Source organism: Chiloscyllium plagiosum, chromosome 19 (genome assembly GCF_004010195.1).
Source record: "Chiloscyllium plagiosum isolate BGI_BamShark_2017 chromosome 19, ASM401019v2, whole genome shotgun sequence".
Classification (NCBI taxonomy): Eukaryota; Metazoa; Chordata; class Chondrichthyes; order Orectolobiformes; family Hemiscylliidae; genus Chiloscyllium; species Chiloscyllium plagiosum.
Genome location: NC_057728.1, coordinates 60,331,903 through 60,349,889, shown reverse-complemented (window position 1 = coordinate 60,349,889; position 17,987 = coordinate 60,331,903). Strand labels below are relative to the sequence as shown.

The 17,987-nt window shown below is 39.0% G+C and overlaps 1 protein-coding gene across 1 annotated transcript in view; it reads right to left on the bottom strand.

The window, feature by feature from the left end:
• Positions 1-17,987, bottom strand: part of rpap3 (RNA polymerase II associated protein 3) — a 46,929-nt gene that overhangs the window by 21,810 nt on the left and 7,132 nt on the right. The window contains exons 2-8 of the mRNA XM_043708896.1: positions 16,963-17,084; positions 16,663-16,733; positions 11,688-11,801; positions 10,255-10,382; positions 6,433-6,554; positions 5,272-5,342; positions 3,603-3,707 (exon numbers count right to left, since the gene is read on the bottom strand). Of these exons, the coding sequence (XP_043564831.1) occupies positions 3,603-3,707; positions 5,272-5,342; positions 6,433-6,554; positions 10,255-10,382; positions 11,688-11,801; positions 16,663-16,733; positions 16,963-17,084 (733 nt within the window). The remainder of the gene's footprint in view (positions 1-3,602; positions 3,708-5,271; positions 5,343-6,432; positions 6,555-10,254; positions 10,383-11,687; positions 11,802-16,662; positions 16,734-16,962; positions 17,085-17,987) is intronic.

Here is a 17,987-nt window from a genome sequence, read left to right as displayed (position 1 = left end):
TCACATGTTAACCTTTTAGATATGCCAAGACATTGATCGAGTTTACCAAGGAACTTTAAAGTATGTAAGCATTTACAGACAAATATCAGGAGTAAAAATGCACAATATTTGTTTAACTGAATAAACTCTACAGCAATGAAAATAATTTTGTTTTAACTGTCATACTGAAACAGGCCACATAGCAAAGTGAAAGTAACTCTCTCGAGCACTGATAATTCCAGCGGCGGTGATACTGGACAAATTAGATCCCAGAGTGAAGCCTGCTTTATTTTTCATTTTGCTTACTGTGGAGATCAGTCAATAAATATATTCATGAGAGGCTGCCAATGTACTTTTAACAAAATAACTAACATTTAGTACACGGAAGACAAAACACAAATGATGTTATACTATACAAAACTATCAAGATGATTTTATTACAGACATTAGAAAGGAAGATTCATCATTTTTACCCCAGCAAAATCCTTACAGACATGCAACCCTACCACCAAGCCAAAACATTCGGATCAGGAGCAAGTTTGGTAATTGGCTATTTTTGGACAGAGTTTTGTGCATTAAAACAATACTATTTTCAAGTCATTCTCTCCCCCAGAATACCTTGAAACAAATTGCTGACTCTGCTCTCTCATGAATTAACATAGGTTCTTTCACATCATGACTTCAACAATTTTGTAGATGCCTTCCTCTCTGATGCCCCACAACTTCGGCTTGTAGAGATTGCTTCCATCCTCACTTCTAATTCTCAGAACTGCTTAGAGACTACTACTAACAGCATTTCTGCTCTTAGAAACCTCTCTGCTTGAATCGATTTCTGACTCCCACTCTCTCAGTTGCAAAACTCAAGTCAGCAAACATCTCCGCAATTATCACCCCAGCCATCTTGTTGGTCATTTAACTAAAATCACACAACTTCTTGATCATGCTGTTTTGAACTTACTGTTCAAAATTACCTTCTGCCTTTTAAAAAAGTCAGACCTTTACAGAACTCTACTGTTTCCTCTACCTAATAACACAAGTTCCCAAACAACATTGCAAACTTCCATCACACATTTCACCATGATAGGCACAATTCTAATCTCTCGTCTCTGCGGAACTTCTTAACTACGTAGTAACAGTAGCACAGACAGTATATCAAAAGGGTTCAGAAAAGATTCACAAGGATGTTGCCAGGGGTGGAGGACTCGACCTACAGGGAGAGGTTGAATAGGCTAGGGCTATTTTCCCTGGAATGTCGGAGGCTGAGGGGTGACTTTATAGAGGTTTATAAAATCATGGGAAGCATGGACAGGGTAAACAGACAAAGTATTTTCCCTAGGATGGTGGAGTCTAGAACTAGACGGCAAAGGTTTAGGGAGAGAGGGGAAAAATATGAGAGAGACCTAAGGGGGAACGTTTTCACGCAGAGGGTGGTACGTGTATAGAATGAGCTGCCAGAGGAAGTGGTGGAGACTAGTACAATTGCAACATTTAAAAGGCATCTGGATAGGTATATGAATAGGAAGGGTTTGGAGGGATATGGGCCAGGTGCTGGCAGGTGGGACTAGATTGGATTGGGATATGTGGTCGGCATGGATGAGTTGGACCAAAGGGTCTGTTTCTGTGCTGTACATCTCTATGATTCTATGACTCAATATTTCTTTTGTTAAACCTATGAAGTGATAAATTCACTGTTGTTGCTCAATTTCCTATGGGAGCATTGAATCGGCTCGCCCCAGAGGACATGGTTGAGAAATCCTTGGGCTCTATTCAGTGGTGGAACAGCTGTCACACTTGGCCACAATATGAATTGGTCAGTGTTGCTCTGTTCTGGAACTAAATTCTACATTCCAAATGGGAATCTCTAGTCTTGTGATAAATGAGGAATTATCACTTGCAGAAGAGAATCAAGGGTGCAAGATCAGAAGGTGCTGCAATCCAAAAATGTCATTAGGTCACCAAAGAGGTATTTGTTGAACAGGTACTGAAAATAATGGAAAGCTAATGGAACGCTGGCCTTTAAAACTAGATGACTGGAGTACAAGGATGTTGTGGTTATGCAATATCCTGGTTAGACCTCACTTGGACACTGACACTTGCTCTGCGCACCACAGTTTAGGAAAGAATAACTGGCCTGAGGGGGGAGTACAATGATTCCTGTACTTCAAGGGTTAAATTATGAAGGCAGATTGTATAAATTAGGCCTGCATTCTCAAGAATTGAGAAGGCTAAGGGGTGATCAATCAAAGTTGTCAAGATACTAAATAGAAAAAAGCAGGGTAGATAAACTATTTTCACTGGTTCTAGAATTAGGGGACATACTCTGAGAATTAGGGCCAGTTCATTCAGGAGGGACATTAGGATGCAATGGGTATACACACAGGGTAGTAGAGGTTTGGAAATCTCTTCCACAAGCAGTAGTTGAATCTACCTCAGTTTATTCAGATATTTTTTTTTTGTTTAGCAAAGGTATTAAATGATATATGCAGTTAAGCCACAATTTCACTGAACAGTGGAATGGGCTTGAGGGACTGAATTGCCTACTCCCATTTCTATGTTCCTAATTTTGTGCAATGAGTAATCTGGAGGGAGAGTACACTGCTGAAGTAATTACAGAAAGAGTGAAACAAACAGTGAGCGTGATCTGGAAACTAAATCTGAGGGAACCTTACATTAGAGATTGGAATAAGAGAGCTTATTTGTGAACTGAATGAGAAAAATGCTTTTATAGAAGAATGTCCATTGGATAGCTTCTGTAGCAAGTTGGACCAGGAGGGAATTGTTGAGAAAGATTTGGTATCAATGGCAGTCTAATGAATGCAGAAAGTCCCAAATATTTTACATTCTTAATGTCACACGACAAATATCAATTCTGAAATTAGAAAACTTTTTTAAAGGAAAGACACATTCTGTAAAAATATATCATTAATTGGCACTATGGGGTTTGCAGTGCAATCAGTGTTTCTGACTATGTGCATAATTCTGTAATACTGCATGGGCTCCTCACACAATCAGACAAGTACAATGCTATCCGCCTACGTATACTTCCCATGAACGAGCAATACTAGGAATTTCAATGGTAGACCTTGGGTTAAAGACAAGAATTCAAGTGTACCAAAGTTAGCTGTTGCTGATTTTGGAATAGCAGCGGAGGAGGGAAAACACTCCTTAATTAGCAATCAAAAGAAATTAATGAAATACAAACTATTATGCATTTTTCTCTTGCTAACTTGCATTGCAACATAATTAAAACTATTTATATATCTCAACTCTTTTTCTGCTTGCATAAACAAAACCTAATCTTACATTTCAAGAGCAGAAGAAAACTGCTAGGAAAAGGAAGGAAATCATTATGTGCTTCGAAGGGTTTAAAAATAATGCACTATTTCAATGTTAGCTTTCTATAATTATGAGTAATTTTACTTAGATTTTCTCTGAAAATTGTGTCAGAATGCTTTATACTTCTGACTAACTAAACTAGAAATGAAACATTAAATGCAATTTAAAAGAAGTTGAATAAACACCAAACGCTAGCCCACATACATGCAATATGTGCATATATAAACTATAATTGACTAGTAACAATGAACACCGCTGATAATAAACTTAGATGGTTCAAAACTTACAGTAGATCTCAAATGAGGTGGTTTATCAATTGGTTTGATTATTCGTTGACCTTTGTTGCTTTTTGAAGATGTCTGTTGTGTTGAAACTCCTTGCAAAGCCAATTCCTTCAATATAGAAGGTAAATATTTGAAATTCACCTTACACCTCAGTTTGATTTTTACTACAATCCCAACAATTCTCTCAGCCATTTTTGGCATTGGTCCACTATTTATCAGATTTATCACATTCAACTTGACAACATGCTAAAATGGATTTAAATTCAAATTTCTGCATTGCTAATCGAGTAGTTATCATTCGGCTTTCACACAATTCTTAATCTATTACATTTAGATCTTAAGTTTTCTATTGGGAGTTTTGTTTTCCTTAACCTAACTTACACGAGTCTACACAATACCAAACACCAAAATATTCATGAAAGACAATCAATGAACACCAACCTCTCAACCTGTCAACTTGGGTAATCCAGGAAAATTAACATACGTTCACTGAAAAAAGTTAATCTTCTCATGTTCCTAATGAATTTACTGGATCATTATCACTTTCATTTGGATGGGTATATGAATAGGAAGGGTTTGGACGGATATGGGCCAGGTGCTGGCAGGTGGGACTAGATTGGGTTGGGATATCTGGTTGGCATGGACAGATTGGACCGAAGGGTCTGTTTCCATGCTGTACATCTCTATGACTCTATTTTCACCAATTAACATCTCACATTTATGTAACATTATTAAATATCCTGGAGTACGTAAAGTAGAGCATAATAGAACAAAATATGACATTGATCCACATGAGATATTAGGTCAGAGGAATTCTGAAGAGTTTCTATCTGTTCACTGTGTTTAATCTTTTTTCCTGTTTGTCTGTATTAATTTTAATTGAGCATCCTATTTCTAATCTGATGAAGCAGTTTTAACTTGATATGACTGTCTGTATATCAGAAGTATGCATTCCCCAGACAACTATCTTAACATACTGTGAAGGAATGGACAAGAGTGATGCTTTTCCTTTAAGTGGGACTTTACATCAGGCCAGTGGGTGCTGTGGACAGAAACAAAACAGATTTTTCTCCCACTCAGTCCCTGCTGTGGTTTAATGTGTACTGGGCTATAAGTATCTCAAGGCAAGGCTTCTGCTCCCATATGAGGAAGTGCCACCTTCAAGAACTGCTGGCCATATTTGGTCCAGATTGTGCCACTGACAAATTGGAGGAATGGTGATCTCACCAAGGGCAGTTTGCAAGCTTTCAGTGATGATGGGCAGGATGGAGAAAGCAATTTAGCAGAATTAATAGGTTGATTTCCAATACAACAGCCTCAGCTGATGAAATAGTGGCAGAAGCAGGGAGCGGCTATGAACCAAACACTTCAGGGTCACAATTAGCACAACAGTGGGCAGGTAGTCTGAAACCTTCACTACTGTACGTAAATGTGCAGAGGAGTGGGGTGGCTGGACAGGTACCAGAAAAGGTGCTCATGACAATTTATAGCGCCCCATGTCCCACCCCACCCACAAACGTACTTGGGAATGTAAAATTCTGTTTTACTGAATTCCCAATGTACTCAATAGATTCATATTGCTCCTTATTTTACAGTAACAGGTATAGGTTTGCAAACTGCTCTCTTGAAGTGATTTTATTCTCCCATGTAACAACGATACGCCCATACTTACTTTGTTTATTTTTGCAAGTTCAGTTGAAGCTTGTTTGTTTCCTGGTTCCAGCAACAGCACCATTTCAAAATCTAACATGAGGGAAAAGACAATGCAAGAATAAACTGTCAACATTATTGGTATACAAAAAAAAATGTAAAGGGCATAAATCTTTTGTTCATTTAAATAAGATGCCAATACATGCTAATAAGGTGTGCCAGCGCAGATATGATGGACTGAATAATCTACGTCTGTGCATAGGTATCTCTCTCCAAGTTATAATAACTCGAGGGCACCACTCTCTAAACTTGGACCAAAGTGAGGAGGACAAGCCTCCAGAAACGACTGCAGCTGATTCAGGGACTGAGCTCATAACAATGGTGTTATCTCGAGCCAACTCAGCTAACTGACTCCCATTCTTCACAAAGAAGTACTTCATCAATTATTAATGAACTAAATATTAATGAATAAATTGAAACAAAACTCACAAAGCAAAATAACAACAAAATGCTACTAACATCTGAGAAAGTGATCATGAAAAAATAATAAAATCATTAGGAACTTGAGATTTAGAGGTGTTAACAGTGAACACAACAGAAAATTATAGTTGCAACCAGGCGGAGTATATTATGTTTATAAAATAAGGGGCAGATTTTAAGCTAGTTGTATGAAAGGAGCAAAATAATCATCCTTGAATGACTTATCATGATTTACAATTATAAATTGATGGTCTTAGGTTATTTCATGGAGAGCTCAGACACGTTAAGAGAAACATATTAACAGCAAAAAAAGTATGACTGCTAATGGATATGTAGGAGGATATTCAGCTCAAAAATATCATGAGCATTTAGGCTTTGGCAAGATGTGCACTGTGCATATGTCATTCTGTAGACATCAGTCCACGCTTGACAGCTGAGAGAGCATGGAAGCATAAAGTCAGTTTCAATTAGTCTCAAAGTAATACCAAATGAGAACTGGTGCAGTGTAACAGCATTTATTTCAAAGCACCTATCTTCTTCTGATTATTATCTCCTATTCCCATTGCACTACCCTTAGATACAATGTAAGATAGGCCCTTTGACAACCTCCTGTACAAGAAAATAAATAAAGTTACAAACGCCACACACTTTTCTCCAACAAATAAAACAAGATTCTGCCCTGCAAGGTTTTTAGTAATCTCACCTTCTTTTGCTTCCTTCATCTTCCCTAGGCACATTTTAGCAGTTCCCCTTCGTGCAAATGCCTTGGAGTAAGTATTATCCAGTGAGATAGCCCGGCTGCAGTCAGCTTCTGCCTCTGCAAATCTAAAATATTTATAACTGCTTCAGAACAGTCATCAACAACTATGTTTTAAAACATACTGCTTTCATTAACTTTACATTAAGGACATGCTGCATTTGCTAAGGCAGGCCATTTCAGTATTTATCAGGGTTTGTTCGCTCTGTGATGTTCTAGGTGCTTACTGCCCTTTTAAGACCTAAATGTAACTTTGTTCATTACTGAAAGGAGGGACAATTAGCCTTCCTCAGAAATTTAATCATATCATACCGAAGTGTTTATGTGATCTGTGGTTGCTCTGGGGGTGACTGGCAACAGGCAAATGGGAAAGAGACAGTTAACTGTGAGACTGAAATATCCCTGATCTCAAGAAGCTGTTCAGAGAAGACCTAGTGAAAAGCAGAAAGTAAACTTTGAAAATGGCACAAGGACTTTGTTGGAAAGGAAAGAGCCAAAGGCATGAACAACAGGAAGTGGGATGGGACAATGTTGCTGTTATAATTTGGCCAAAGCCAAATAATTTAAAGAGATCAGAGAAGGAGTCTCTGAGGATTTCGGTCATCATGGAATCATAAAATCTCTACAGCACAGAAAGAAGTAATTTGGCCCATTAAGTGTACACTGACCTTCTGAAGCTCATCCCACCCAGACCCAGATCCCCACCCTATCCCCATAAGCCCACATTTCCCATGGCTAATCCACCCAACCTGCACATCCTGGACACTGCAGACAATTTACAATGGCCAATCCACTTAACCTGCACATCTTTGGATTATGCGAAAACCCAGAATACCTGGTGAAACCCAGGTGGTCACAGGGAGAATGTGCAAACTCCACACAGACAGTTGCCCGAAGGTAGAATCGAACATGGGTCCCTGGCGTTGTGAGGCAGCAGTACTAACCACTGAGCCGCCATGCCACTCAATCATGACTGTTGTGAACCTAGCTAAGTAAGGTCTGCAGGGCTGTACTGTTTGGGCATCACCTGAGTATCTGGGAAATTCACACTGGGAAGTAATAAATGCTACACAATGGAGGCAAAGATAAAATGACTGTTGAGATTGCACATGGTGCAATTTTCTTGCCAGAAATGATGTGACTATGCAAGATGCATTTTTGGTGTTACCCATTATTTAAAATGAAACTTACCTTCTTATTTCAAGTAGGTTTTGCCATTTTATTTGAATATTACTATAGAAAATTTTAAAAAGTGAAATCACCAAGTGGTCCCAATGCAAAGGTGAGGGCAAGATGGAGCCATCAGGCTGAGTGGAGAGAAAGGATTCAGCCTCAAAGACAGGCGTTGGCTTTCAGTGGATCTCTCAGTCAGGCAAAGTGCCTGCTAAGTAATGCAGACCTCCTCCTGCGTCCTTCCGATCTCCTCTTCTTCTTTCCAAGTACTTTCAGTTCTTTACTGCAGACACAGGGGAGTTGGCACACCAGTGGTTCAATCTCAGTCACCAGTTGAAAGGCAAATGGTGACTGAGTGTAGAGAGGCTGTCTTTTCAGATTCTGAAGGCTTTCTGACCCTGTATTCTTCACCGAAAGGCTGCCCATCTGCTCAGAAACCTGTCATGTTGATGACTCCTGACCTACACATGGTTCTGATTGAAAAATCATTCAAAAGGTTGTCTCTGAGCAAAACTGTCCTGAATACATACACATGCTCACAGCAGATGAGTCCTGTAACCAGTCCCCTACAACTGCTTGAACACAACAAAAAAGTTAAAATACAACACAAATAATTTCAGTAACTCGTATTAAAACTGCAATATTTCTTTACACAGTTTTTTTGGCATAAATAGTATCCTTTTCCCATTTGGTTCATGGTGCAAAAATGAAGAAAAGTACAAAGATGTTGTCCTCACACAAGGTTTTCCTTTGCAAATTCATCAGCTGGTGAGTATCCCATCCATTACTAATTGAATATCAGTGGCTGCAGGAGAAGGCTCTTAAAGAGACATTTACTATCTTCTACAATTTCTCGTCCCAGACCTAGTCAGTGCCAAGACAGAAAGGCAACACGGTCCCACCTTATAGAACCCATCTGATTAAATGTCTTTCCACTTCCAAAGCCATCTCAGGGGAGGGTATTAAAATCTGCCTTTGGCTTACAATATCAACAATTGTAATGGTACATGTTTTATGATTAAAATCTTACCTTGCTTGGAATAATGATTATTATTTGAATTCCAAATCAAAACATGGGCAAGTTGGGCCCATTTGAGGGAGTAGAACTCATTTAAGTTCTAATTTAGACACAGAACATGCTTTCCATTTTCTGTATCTTCTCCCAGTTAAAAATCACACAACACCAGGTTATAGTTTACCTGACTATATCTGACTAAGCAGCAGTGCTCTAAAAGCTTGTAGTTCCAAATAAGCCTGTTGGACTATAACTTGGTGTTGTGTAATTTTTAATTTGTCTACTCCAGTCCAACACCAACACCCAAACTATTTTCTCCCAAACTACCAACTCCAATTGCAACTTATACAAAGAAATTAAACTGGCTCAGAGATGCGTGTGCTGATTTATGCATATGCTTAAAACATACTTAAAGAAATATCTATTAATAATCATTCAAGACTTGACTGGAATATAATGTAAAGACCACTTTGCTTTCAGACTATGGACAAAAAGTGAAAAAGAATACTGCTTTAAACTAATAGACCAAGAGAAAGTTTACTGTATTAAAGACAGGTTACTGGAACACATTGTGAGCTGCATCTACAATGTTGCCCTTTTCAAGCAGTGAGGAAGCAATCCAAACAGAACTGCCTGTGTGTGTCCGGAGGAATTTTTCCCGCATGGTCTTTTAATTTGTATTTTTTTAAACCACAGCCAGCTATTGTCAGTTAAGGAAGGCTCATCATAGTAACAAGCACTTGACTGGTTCCTGGACAGTAGCCTTGGATGTGGACAATGCAATAGAAATGTCCAGGCTATGAAGAGAACGTACCATCTATCTATCTCCTCCAAGGGAACTAAGAGAAAATACTTAATAGCTAGTTGCTGTCCCTCACCTGAGGTGTTCCCTCTGCAATTTCCTGTTGAAAGGGAAAGGGTAAAAAAAAAATCTTCAAAGGCACTGAAAAGGTGAATCCTCAGCCAGTGAATGAAAGACTTAGTGACCGTGTTCCCACACCTCTCACCATTGGTAAAGATTCTGATGGAGTTGAAACAGTATCAAAAGAAAACAACTCATTGATGTCTGTGATCTGGGCTGTTGCCAGAATAGTGTTTCTGACTGTTCTTTCCCCATTCATCACTCACAATATTTGCTTTCATCGCTTTGTGTGTCTGTTTGTATGTCAATGGGAAGTTTAAGAAAGGCGTGCAGTTTTAGATTATCAGATCAACTTGCCTTTTTTTTGCTATTGCTTAAAAAGGTTTAATTACAGTAAATTGTTAGTTCCTTGTTAATGGAAAAAATCCTTGTGTATATTATTTTGAGCTGAATTAGACAGTTTGATAAAGTTGTACAATTCTGTGGTTTAATCAATTTTCACATTTGTGACAGTGTGGAGCTTGATTTCCAATGCATGACTACAGTGAGTCACGGCAATAGTACCAGGTTATTAACACAACTTAATATTACAAATAAGCAGCGTGCTTAAATTGTTTTCATGACCTCATCTACATAAATGCTATTGCTGTTAATAAAATATATTTATTTGACACATAATTAAAATTCAGCAATATTGTGCACCTTCAAAAAAACTTACTTCTCAAGCTTAAGGTAAGCCATGGCCCTGTTGGCAGGTAAAAGTGCATTGGTGCCATCTGCTGCCATCCCTCTAGTATAGCATTCAATTGCTTCCAAATACTTTCCTTCTTTAAAGAACTCATTGCCCTGTCAATGAAAGGATTCAAAAACTATAAAACAAAACTGAAAACTACAAAAACTTCAAAGATCAATTTTTACCAATGGGAATGAACAGAATGTACATCAGGCCAAATCAACATCATACAATAGAACATAAGAGCACAGTACAGGCCCTGCAGCCCTCGATGTTGTGAAAATAATCTGATGCCCATCTAACCTACACAGTTCCATTATTATCCAAATGTACGTCCAATGCCTATTCAAATGCCCTTAACATCAGCGAGTCCACTACTGTTACATACAGGCTATTTCACATCCCTACTACTCTGAGTAAAGAAACTACCCCTGATATCTGTCCTAAATCTATCACCCCTCAATTTAAAGCTATGTCCCCTTGTGTTAGCCTTCACCATCTGAGAAAAAAGGCTCTCACTGTCCACCCTATCTAACCCTCTGATTATCTTATATGTCTCGATTAAGTCACCTCTCAACCTTCTTCTCTAATGAAAACAGCCTCAGTTCCCTCAGCCTTTCCTCATAAGATCTTCCTTCCATACCAGGCAACATCCTAGTAAATCCCCTCTGAACCTTTTCCAAAGCTTCCACATCCTTCCTATAATGCGGTGATCAAAACTGCATGCAACACTCCAGGTCTGCGGCCTTACCAGCGTCTTGTAAGCTGAGGCATGACCTCATGGCTCCGAAACTCAATCCCCCTACCAATAAACACTAACACACCATATGTCTTCTTACAACCCTATCAACCTGGGTGGCAACTTTCAGGGATTTATGCACTAGTTGACACTTCCTAAGGATGCTATTAATTGTTTTAATAGCTTTGCTACAACTACAATTATGACTCGTGTTATAGTAGATCAAGACTCATTAAAATTTGATAGGGTCCATGCACACATTAAGGGTAGTCCAGTGGAACTAAGTACCATGTAATTTGATGCCTGAAGCTAACATGAACCTTGCTTCAAAGCTAGCTACCTCTGGGAAAGCATCATGAACAGTCCACAGCACTGTCTTCCCCATGACTGAGATCAAATCCAATCTTCTTCCCTTGAGCCTAGAACTGGTCCACAGTGGACATTAGATGAAGCTATAGCCAAGTGTGGTCTAGCTGAAGTGTCATCAACTTGAAACATTAACTGTTCTCTCCATAGATGCTCCATGACATGAAACAAAATGCTGGAAATATTTAGCATTTCTGAGCTAGGTAGTCCACAACAAAATGCAGCAAAATCCATGCTTCACAAGTTAACACAAATTTTTTTATCAGTTTCTGACTAACATTTTGAATGTCTTGATTACTTGTCACAGACATACCAAGTCTTTCTCAAAAATTGCCTCCTGTTTTGCTTGGGCCTCAGTCAGCTTCTTTTCATCACTGGTATCCATTTGTTCATCTTTGCTTGATTGATTCTGATCTGGTACAAGAGCCTGACAAGACAAGTAAATACATTAATCAATTTGCATAAAAAGGCTAACTTTAAAAAAAACGTGCAAACATTATAAATGCACACTTAATACATGAGGGAAAGAAAGGATGATTCAAGTGAGGGCTGAGGGTTGTTAAGTCTATTTAAAGCTACCACAATGAAAGGAAAATAGTTGACACAAACTCATTTGGTCTGTGCGCATGGTTATCACCCATCCATTATTGGAGATCAATGATTTCAGTTTGTTGACTGCTGGTTTGCGATGTACAGTGATGCCAAAAATGCGCGTTCAATTCCTGCACCGGCTGAGGTTACCATGAAAAACTCTCGTTCTCAACCTCTCCCCTCACCCACAGATTGAACTACCACCAGTCATCTCTCTCTGATGAGAGAGCAGCCCAATGATCCTGCTGAATTACAGCAACTTTGTCTTTTTTCAGCATACACATATGGATAAGCTACTAGGGAACTATTTTGGATATTGCAAAAAGTGATTATTGGTGACCTTTACAACTTAAGTTTTTCACCGCAGCTTTGACGTTACTAGCTTACCAATGTGGCCCAATTACTTTGCCAGAATTTACTTGTATTTCTTAAAGTGGAATCTCAACAACACTACGGGCAACTATTAAAACATTTTGTAAGTTCCAGATATCCTCCAGCGGATATAAGCAGTATCCAGTCAAGAGTGTTGCGTAGGAAATGCACAACAGGTCAGGCAGCATCCGAGGAGCAGGAAAATCGACGTTTCAGGCAAAAGCTCTTCATTAGTCCTTTTGCCTGAAACTTCGATTTTCCTGCTCCTTAGTTGCTGTATGCAGCTGGAAAAGCTGCTGTGCTTTTCCAGCAACACACTCTCGATGCTAATCTCCAGCATTACTCACTTTCGCCCATAAACAGTATCCAGAAGACCCTAGGCAGAACAGCCCAAATCCTCAATTTTCTGGCTATGCCAGATGAGCTAATGTCATCCCAGAAAACAGGAGGTGTGCTGCGGAATTACTTATTAGATATCTTATATTAGGGAGAAAAACATGGAAAATGATATTTGCCCTCCTTCCTAATCATCATTCAGTTTCCAATTAAAAACTGTACATGTCGGTGCCAAGTAATGTTTAGGATTGGAGCGAAGTTGAAACTTTTCATGGTGAAATCGTAAGTGTAAAAATGGAAAAAGCAAAGTAATGTGCCTCATAAAAAGGTGGGAGTGTGGTTTGAAAAAAATTTTCAATCAGAAATTTATCGTTCAATTTGCATTTCCAGCTGAAGATGGTTAAAAACGTTTCAGTGTCTCTATTGCCACTGATGTGCCAGGATCTCCCATCAATGAAGATGGGGATATTTGTGGAGCTTCCTCCTTCAGCGATTTGTTTAATCGTCCATGACTATTCATGACTGGACACAGCAGGACTGCAGAGCTTAGATCCAATTTGTTGGCTATGGAATTGCTTCGATTTGTTTATCACATTCTGCTGAATGGCATGCAAGTAATCCTTTGTTTTTAGCTTCGCAGAGTTGGCAATTCACTGTTCGATATGATTGACCCTGCTCCTAGCATGCCGTCCTGCATGCTTCACTGAATCAATGTTGATCATGGAATCATAAAGCTTGGAAACAGACCCTTCAGTCCAACTAATCCATGTTGACCATGTTCCCAAACTAAACTAGTTGCACCTGCCTGCACATGGCCCATTTGCCTCCAAACGTTTCCGATTCATGTACTTATCCAAGTAGCTTTCAAATGTCTTGTAACTGTACCTGCACCCATCACTTTCTCTGGTAGTTTATTCCACACACTAACCACACAGTGAGAAAAAGTTGCCTCTCATGTCCTTTTTAAATCTTTCTCCTCTCACCTTAAAAATATGCCCCCTACTTTTGAACTTCCCCCCCACCTAAGGGAAAAGATCTTTGCAATTCACCTTATCTATGCACCTCATTATTTTATAAACTTCTATAATGTCTCCCATCAAACCCCTGAAATCCAGTGAAAAAAGTCCCAGCCTTTCCAGCTTGTTTTTATAACTCAAATGCTTCATTCCAGGCAGCATCCTGGTAAATCTTTTCTGAACCCTCTCTAGTTTAATACTACCCTTTATTTAAGAGGGCAATTTGAACGGCACACAATACTTCACAACAGACCTCACCAGTGTCCTGTACGGCCTCAACATGACTTCCCAACTCCTGTACTCAAAGGTCTGAGCAATGAAGGCAAGCGAATGCATCTTCTGGCTTGGTGGTAATTCTGGAGTGGAGAACATGCCAAGCTATGAACACAATTGTACTGCTAATGTCCCACAAAGCCTCTTGGGTCTGAAGTTGCAACATCTGTTCACAATCGAGACTATTCATCTCTGCGGGGGAGTTACACAATAAGTGAATGGCCTCCTCAATCTGAAGCAATACTTCATCTCCACGAGTGGTCATTTCCAACAGTAGTCTCCAATTGATGCATCTGCTGCAGGTACACTGGTAAGAACAAAACTGTGTAAATTTTTTTCCACTTATTGGTTCGTTCCCCATCTCGCATATGCCCAGTCTAGACGCTATGCCCTTTAGGACTCAGCTGGCTCGGTTAACAGTGGTGCTACTGAGCCAAACTTGGTGATGAAGACTGAAGTCTCCCACTTCAAGAATATTCTGTACTTTAGCACCCTCAGTGTGTCTTCCAGGTAGTGTTCAACTTAGTGAACTGATTCTTCTAAAGGGAGGAAGGGAGTTAGGTGGTAATCAGCAAGCTAACTTATTTATGTTTGACCTGGCTCCACCAGACTTCATGGGGACCAGAACTAAATGTTGAGAATTCCCACAGCAATTCCATCTGAAGTGTTCACTAGTGTGCTGAGACCTCTGATGGGTTGTCCTGTCAATGGATGGTGATGGTGTTGTCTGGAATATTCTCTGTATGTTATGATTCTATAAGCCTGACTACATTTGGCTGTTGCTCGACTAGTTTGTGACATAAACAACCTAATGTTAGCAAGAAAAGCTCTGCGGGATTGACATTTCTGCAGTGATGCATTCAGCCCATTTCCATCACTCAACTAAAGTTCCTTTACCTAATTACAGCTTATCCAACTTTCAAGCTATTACTTCTCCATTCCCGGTTGTTCTCTCAAATACTGACACTTCCTAACAGGTGGTGATAGACCCAATCCTACAACTAGGAGGACTGAATCACAGCCTGAAAAAACTTAAGAAATCTGGAGAATTAAACAAGGCAGACTTCCAAAAAACGAAATCAGATGGATCCAACACAACACGCTTCTACGGATTACCCAAAATACACCTTTAATGAAACAGTCCTGTTCACATCCATGAACATCAACATAGCCAAAGAAACACTGACTACACTATGAGAAGACACATACACCAAACACCACCAACTTCATCAGCAAGGACAACATGGTCAAGCTAATGGACCTATGCATTACCACTCACTTCACTTTCAATAACAAGACCTACAGACAAACCAACTGAACACCCTCGGGATCTCCAATATCAGCGTACTTAGCAGAAGCAGTAATGCAGAGACTCGAACAAGCAGCTCTGCCCAACATCCAACCCAAACTTTGGGTCTGCTATGTGGTTGACACCTTTGTCGTCACTAAATGAAACAAATTAGAGGATACCATCATGACCATCAATAATATCCTTACAGGCATAAAATTCACAAAAGAGGAGAAAAACCACAACAAACTGCCATTCCTAGACGGCACAGAAGAGCGAACAGTCAATGGGGAACTTCAAACCAGCGTCTACAGGAAAAGAACAGGTACGGACCAAATACTGAACTACAGAAGCGATCACCCCAACACCCACAAACGAAGCTGCATTAGAACATTATTTCAACAAGCCACCACACACTGCAGCACACAGGAACTATGAAGAGCAGAGGAGAATAATCTATACAGCATATTCAAAAAGAACGGGTACCCAATGAATACAATCCGCTGAGTTCTCAGCAACAAACCCAAACAAGCAGTCAAAAAGGCATCCAGAAACCCTATCTACTCTCCCCTACATCAAAGACATCTCAGAAACAACCACCAGACTACTCAGACCTCTTGGCAACATGATAACCCACAAACCCACTACAGGCTAAAACAGCAGCTAAGGAACTTAAGAATACCCTATACAGACCACAAGCAATAAGAACGTCATTTACAAAATACCTTGCGAGAACTGTAACAAACAATACATTGAACAAATAGGGAGAAAACTAGCCACCAGAATACATGAACATCAACTAGCCACAAAAAGAAATGACCCACTCTCACTAGTATCCTTACATACAGGTAAGGAAGGACACCACTTTGACTGGCAAAACGCATCCATCCTAGCCAGAGACACACATGAGAATTCCTAGAAGCATGGCATTGCAATCGGAACTCTATCAACAAACACATTGATTTGGATCCCATCTACCACCCTCTGAGAAAAAGAACAGGAAATGACATCATCAACCCAAGGAAACCTAAACACATAAATAGAAAGTGGACCATAACACCAATGTTTTACCGGAGGCTCACTGATGATGTTATCTAGCATGGTGACAAAACGTCTGAAAATAAACCTTCCAGCTCAATGGGGAAATTTACATCCAGTTCTCTCAAATCCCTACATGTTCAAGCGCAATATCCGAATTTCACTCTATGTTTTAAAAATATCACAAACCCTCATGGGGGCAAAAGATGCATGTTCACAAATGTACCAATTTTCATTTGATAAGTTTAACATTCCTCTGTGTTCAATAGAAAAACATACAATCTTTTCAAGAATTAATTTATTTTTAAAACAAATATACATAATAGTAGGCCTTTGAAATGTGGATGGAAAGTTTGAATGAATTAAATTTTTACCTCATTTACTTTTCTGAGTTCATTCTGTGCTTCAAAGTTTTGTGCATCCAGGTTTAGCACCATTTCAAAGTCTGAAGTGTTAGAAGTAAACAAATAAACTTACATGTAGAAAAAGCATGAAAATGTTTAAGGACTGTGCAGCTTTTTAATAAATATGATGAACTGAAAATTAAAATCTGAATGGTGGTTTTAAAGAGAAAGCAAATAATACTTCAGGTCTCATAGGATTAAAGCTTTTCCTGTTCTATTCACTATTTAAGACACTTCCAATGTTTATCAAATTTGTTCAAAATCACTAACCGTCTTTTGCACCCTGAAAGTTTTTTAGTTTCATACGAGCAGCACCTCGTCGAAGGTATGCTTTCAAGAAGGATTTATCCAGCGCAATAGCCAAATTGCAATCTGATTCTGCAACAGCATACCTGTGGAAAGGAAAAACAGGTAATGTCCAAGAGTTATTTATTAAAAAAAAATAAAAAGCTCATAAAGCAAGTGAGGCCACATGGTGATACTGCTCCCAAATGTCACCACACTGTAATGTACTCAATTCCCTGTGCAGCATGTTGTTAATCAGATGCACAGCATTAAGGGAGGACAATATAGAAGAGTATTTAAAAAGCAAAATAAAAGCATCTTATCACATGTACAAGTAGCCTGTAAGTCAACAATATTGGCAGAGATCTTGAAGCAGGTTAATGGAATGTTATGATATGGGGAGGTATAAGAAATGGTGAAGAAAAACAAAAACACAAAAAACAAATAATATGGATAAAATTCAATCAATAATTTGTAAAATGATGAAAGGGGAAATTCAATTAGCTCAAGAGGAAAAAGCTTACTTGTAATGATCTGGTCCAATAATTAAAATTAGTTATACACATTTCTGCATTGCTTTTAGCATAGTGCAAATATTGAAGATGTTTCCAGACCTGAAAATAATACCAAGCAATTATGGAAGGCTGCATTAACTGAAAAGAATGGTTTTAAAACTTGGGAAGATTTTTAAATGAGCAAATCTTATTTTATCTACTTTTCTGAGTTAATTAGTCATTGATCCAAAAGAAGAAATAAAAATTAGTAATCTTTTTAAAAGATGTAATTTTTAAAAATGCTTGAAAATGACTTTGAAGAGTTTTGCATCAATTGTAAAGGGACAATTGCATCTCTCCTGAATAATAGGAAATGCTGGTCAATATGATCTGGCAACCCTTGACTGGAAACAGTACAAACAGGGAGGAGGATAACATATAAAGAAGTTACATTACCAAGGCACAAAGGAAAATTTTCGAGGAGAAAGTGAGGACTGCAGATGCTGGAGATCAGAG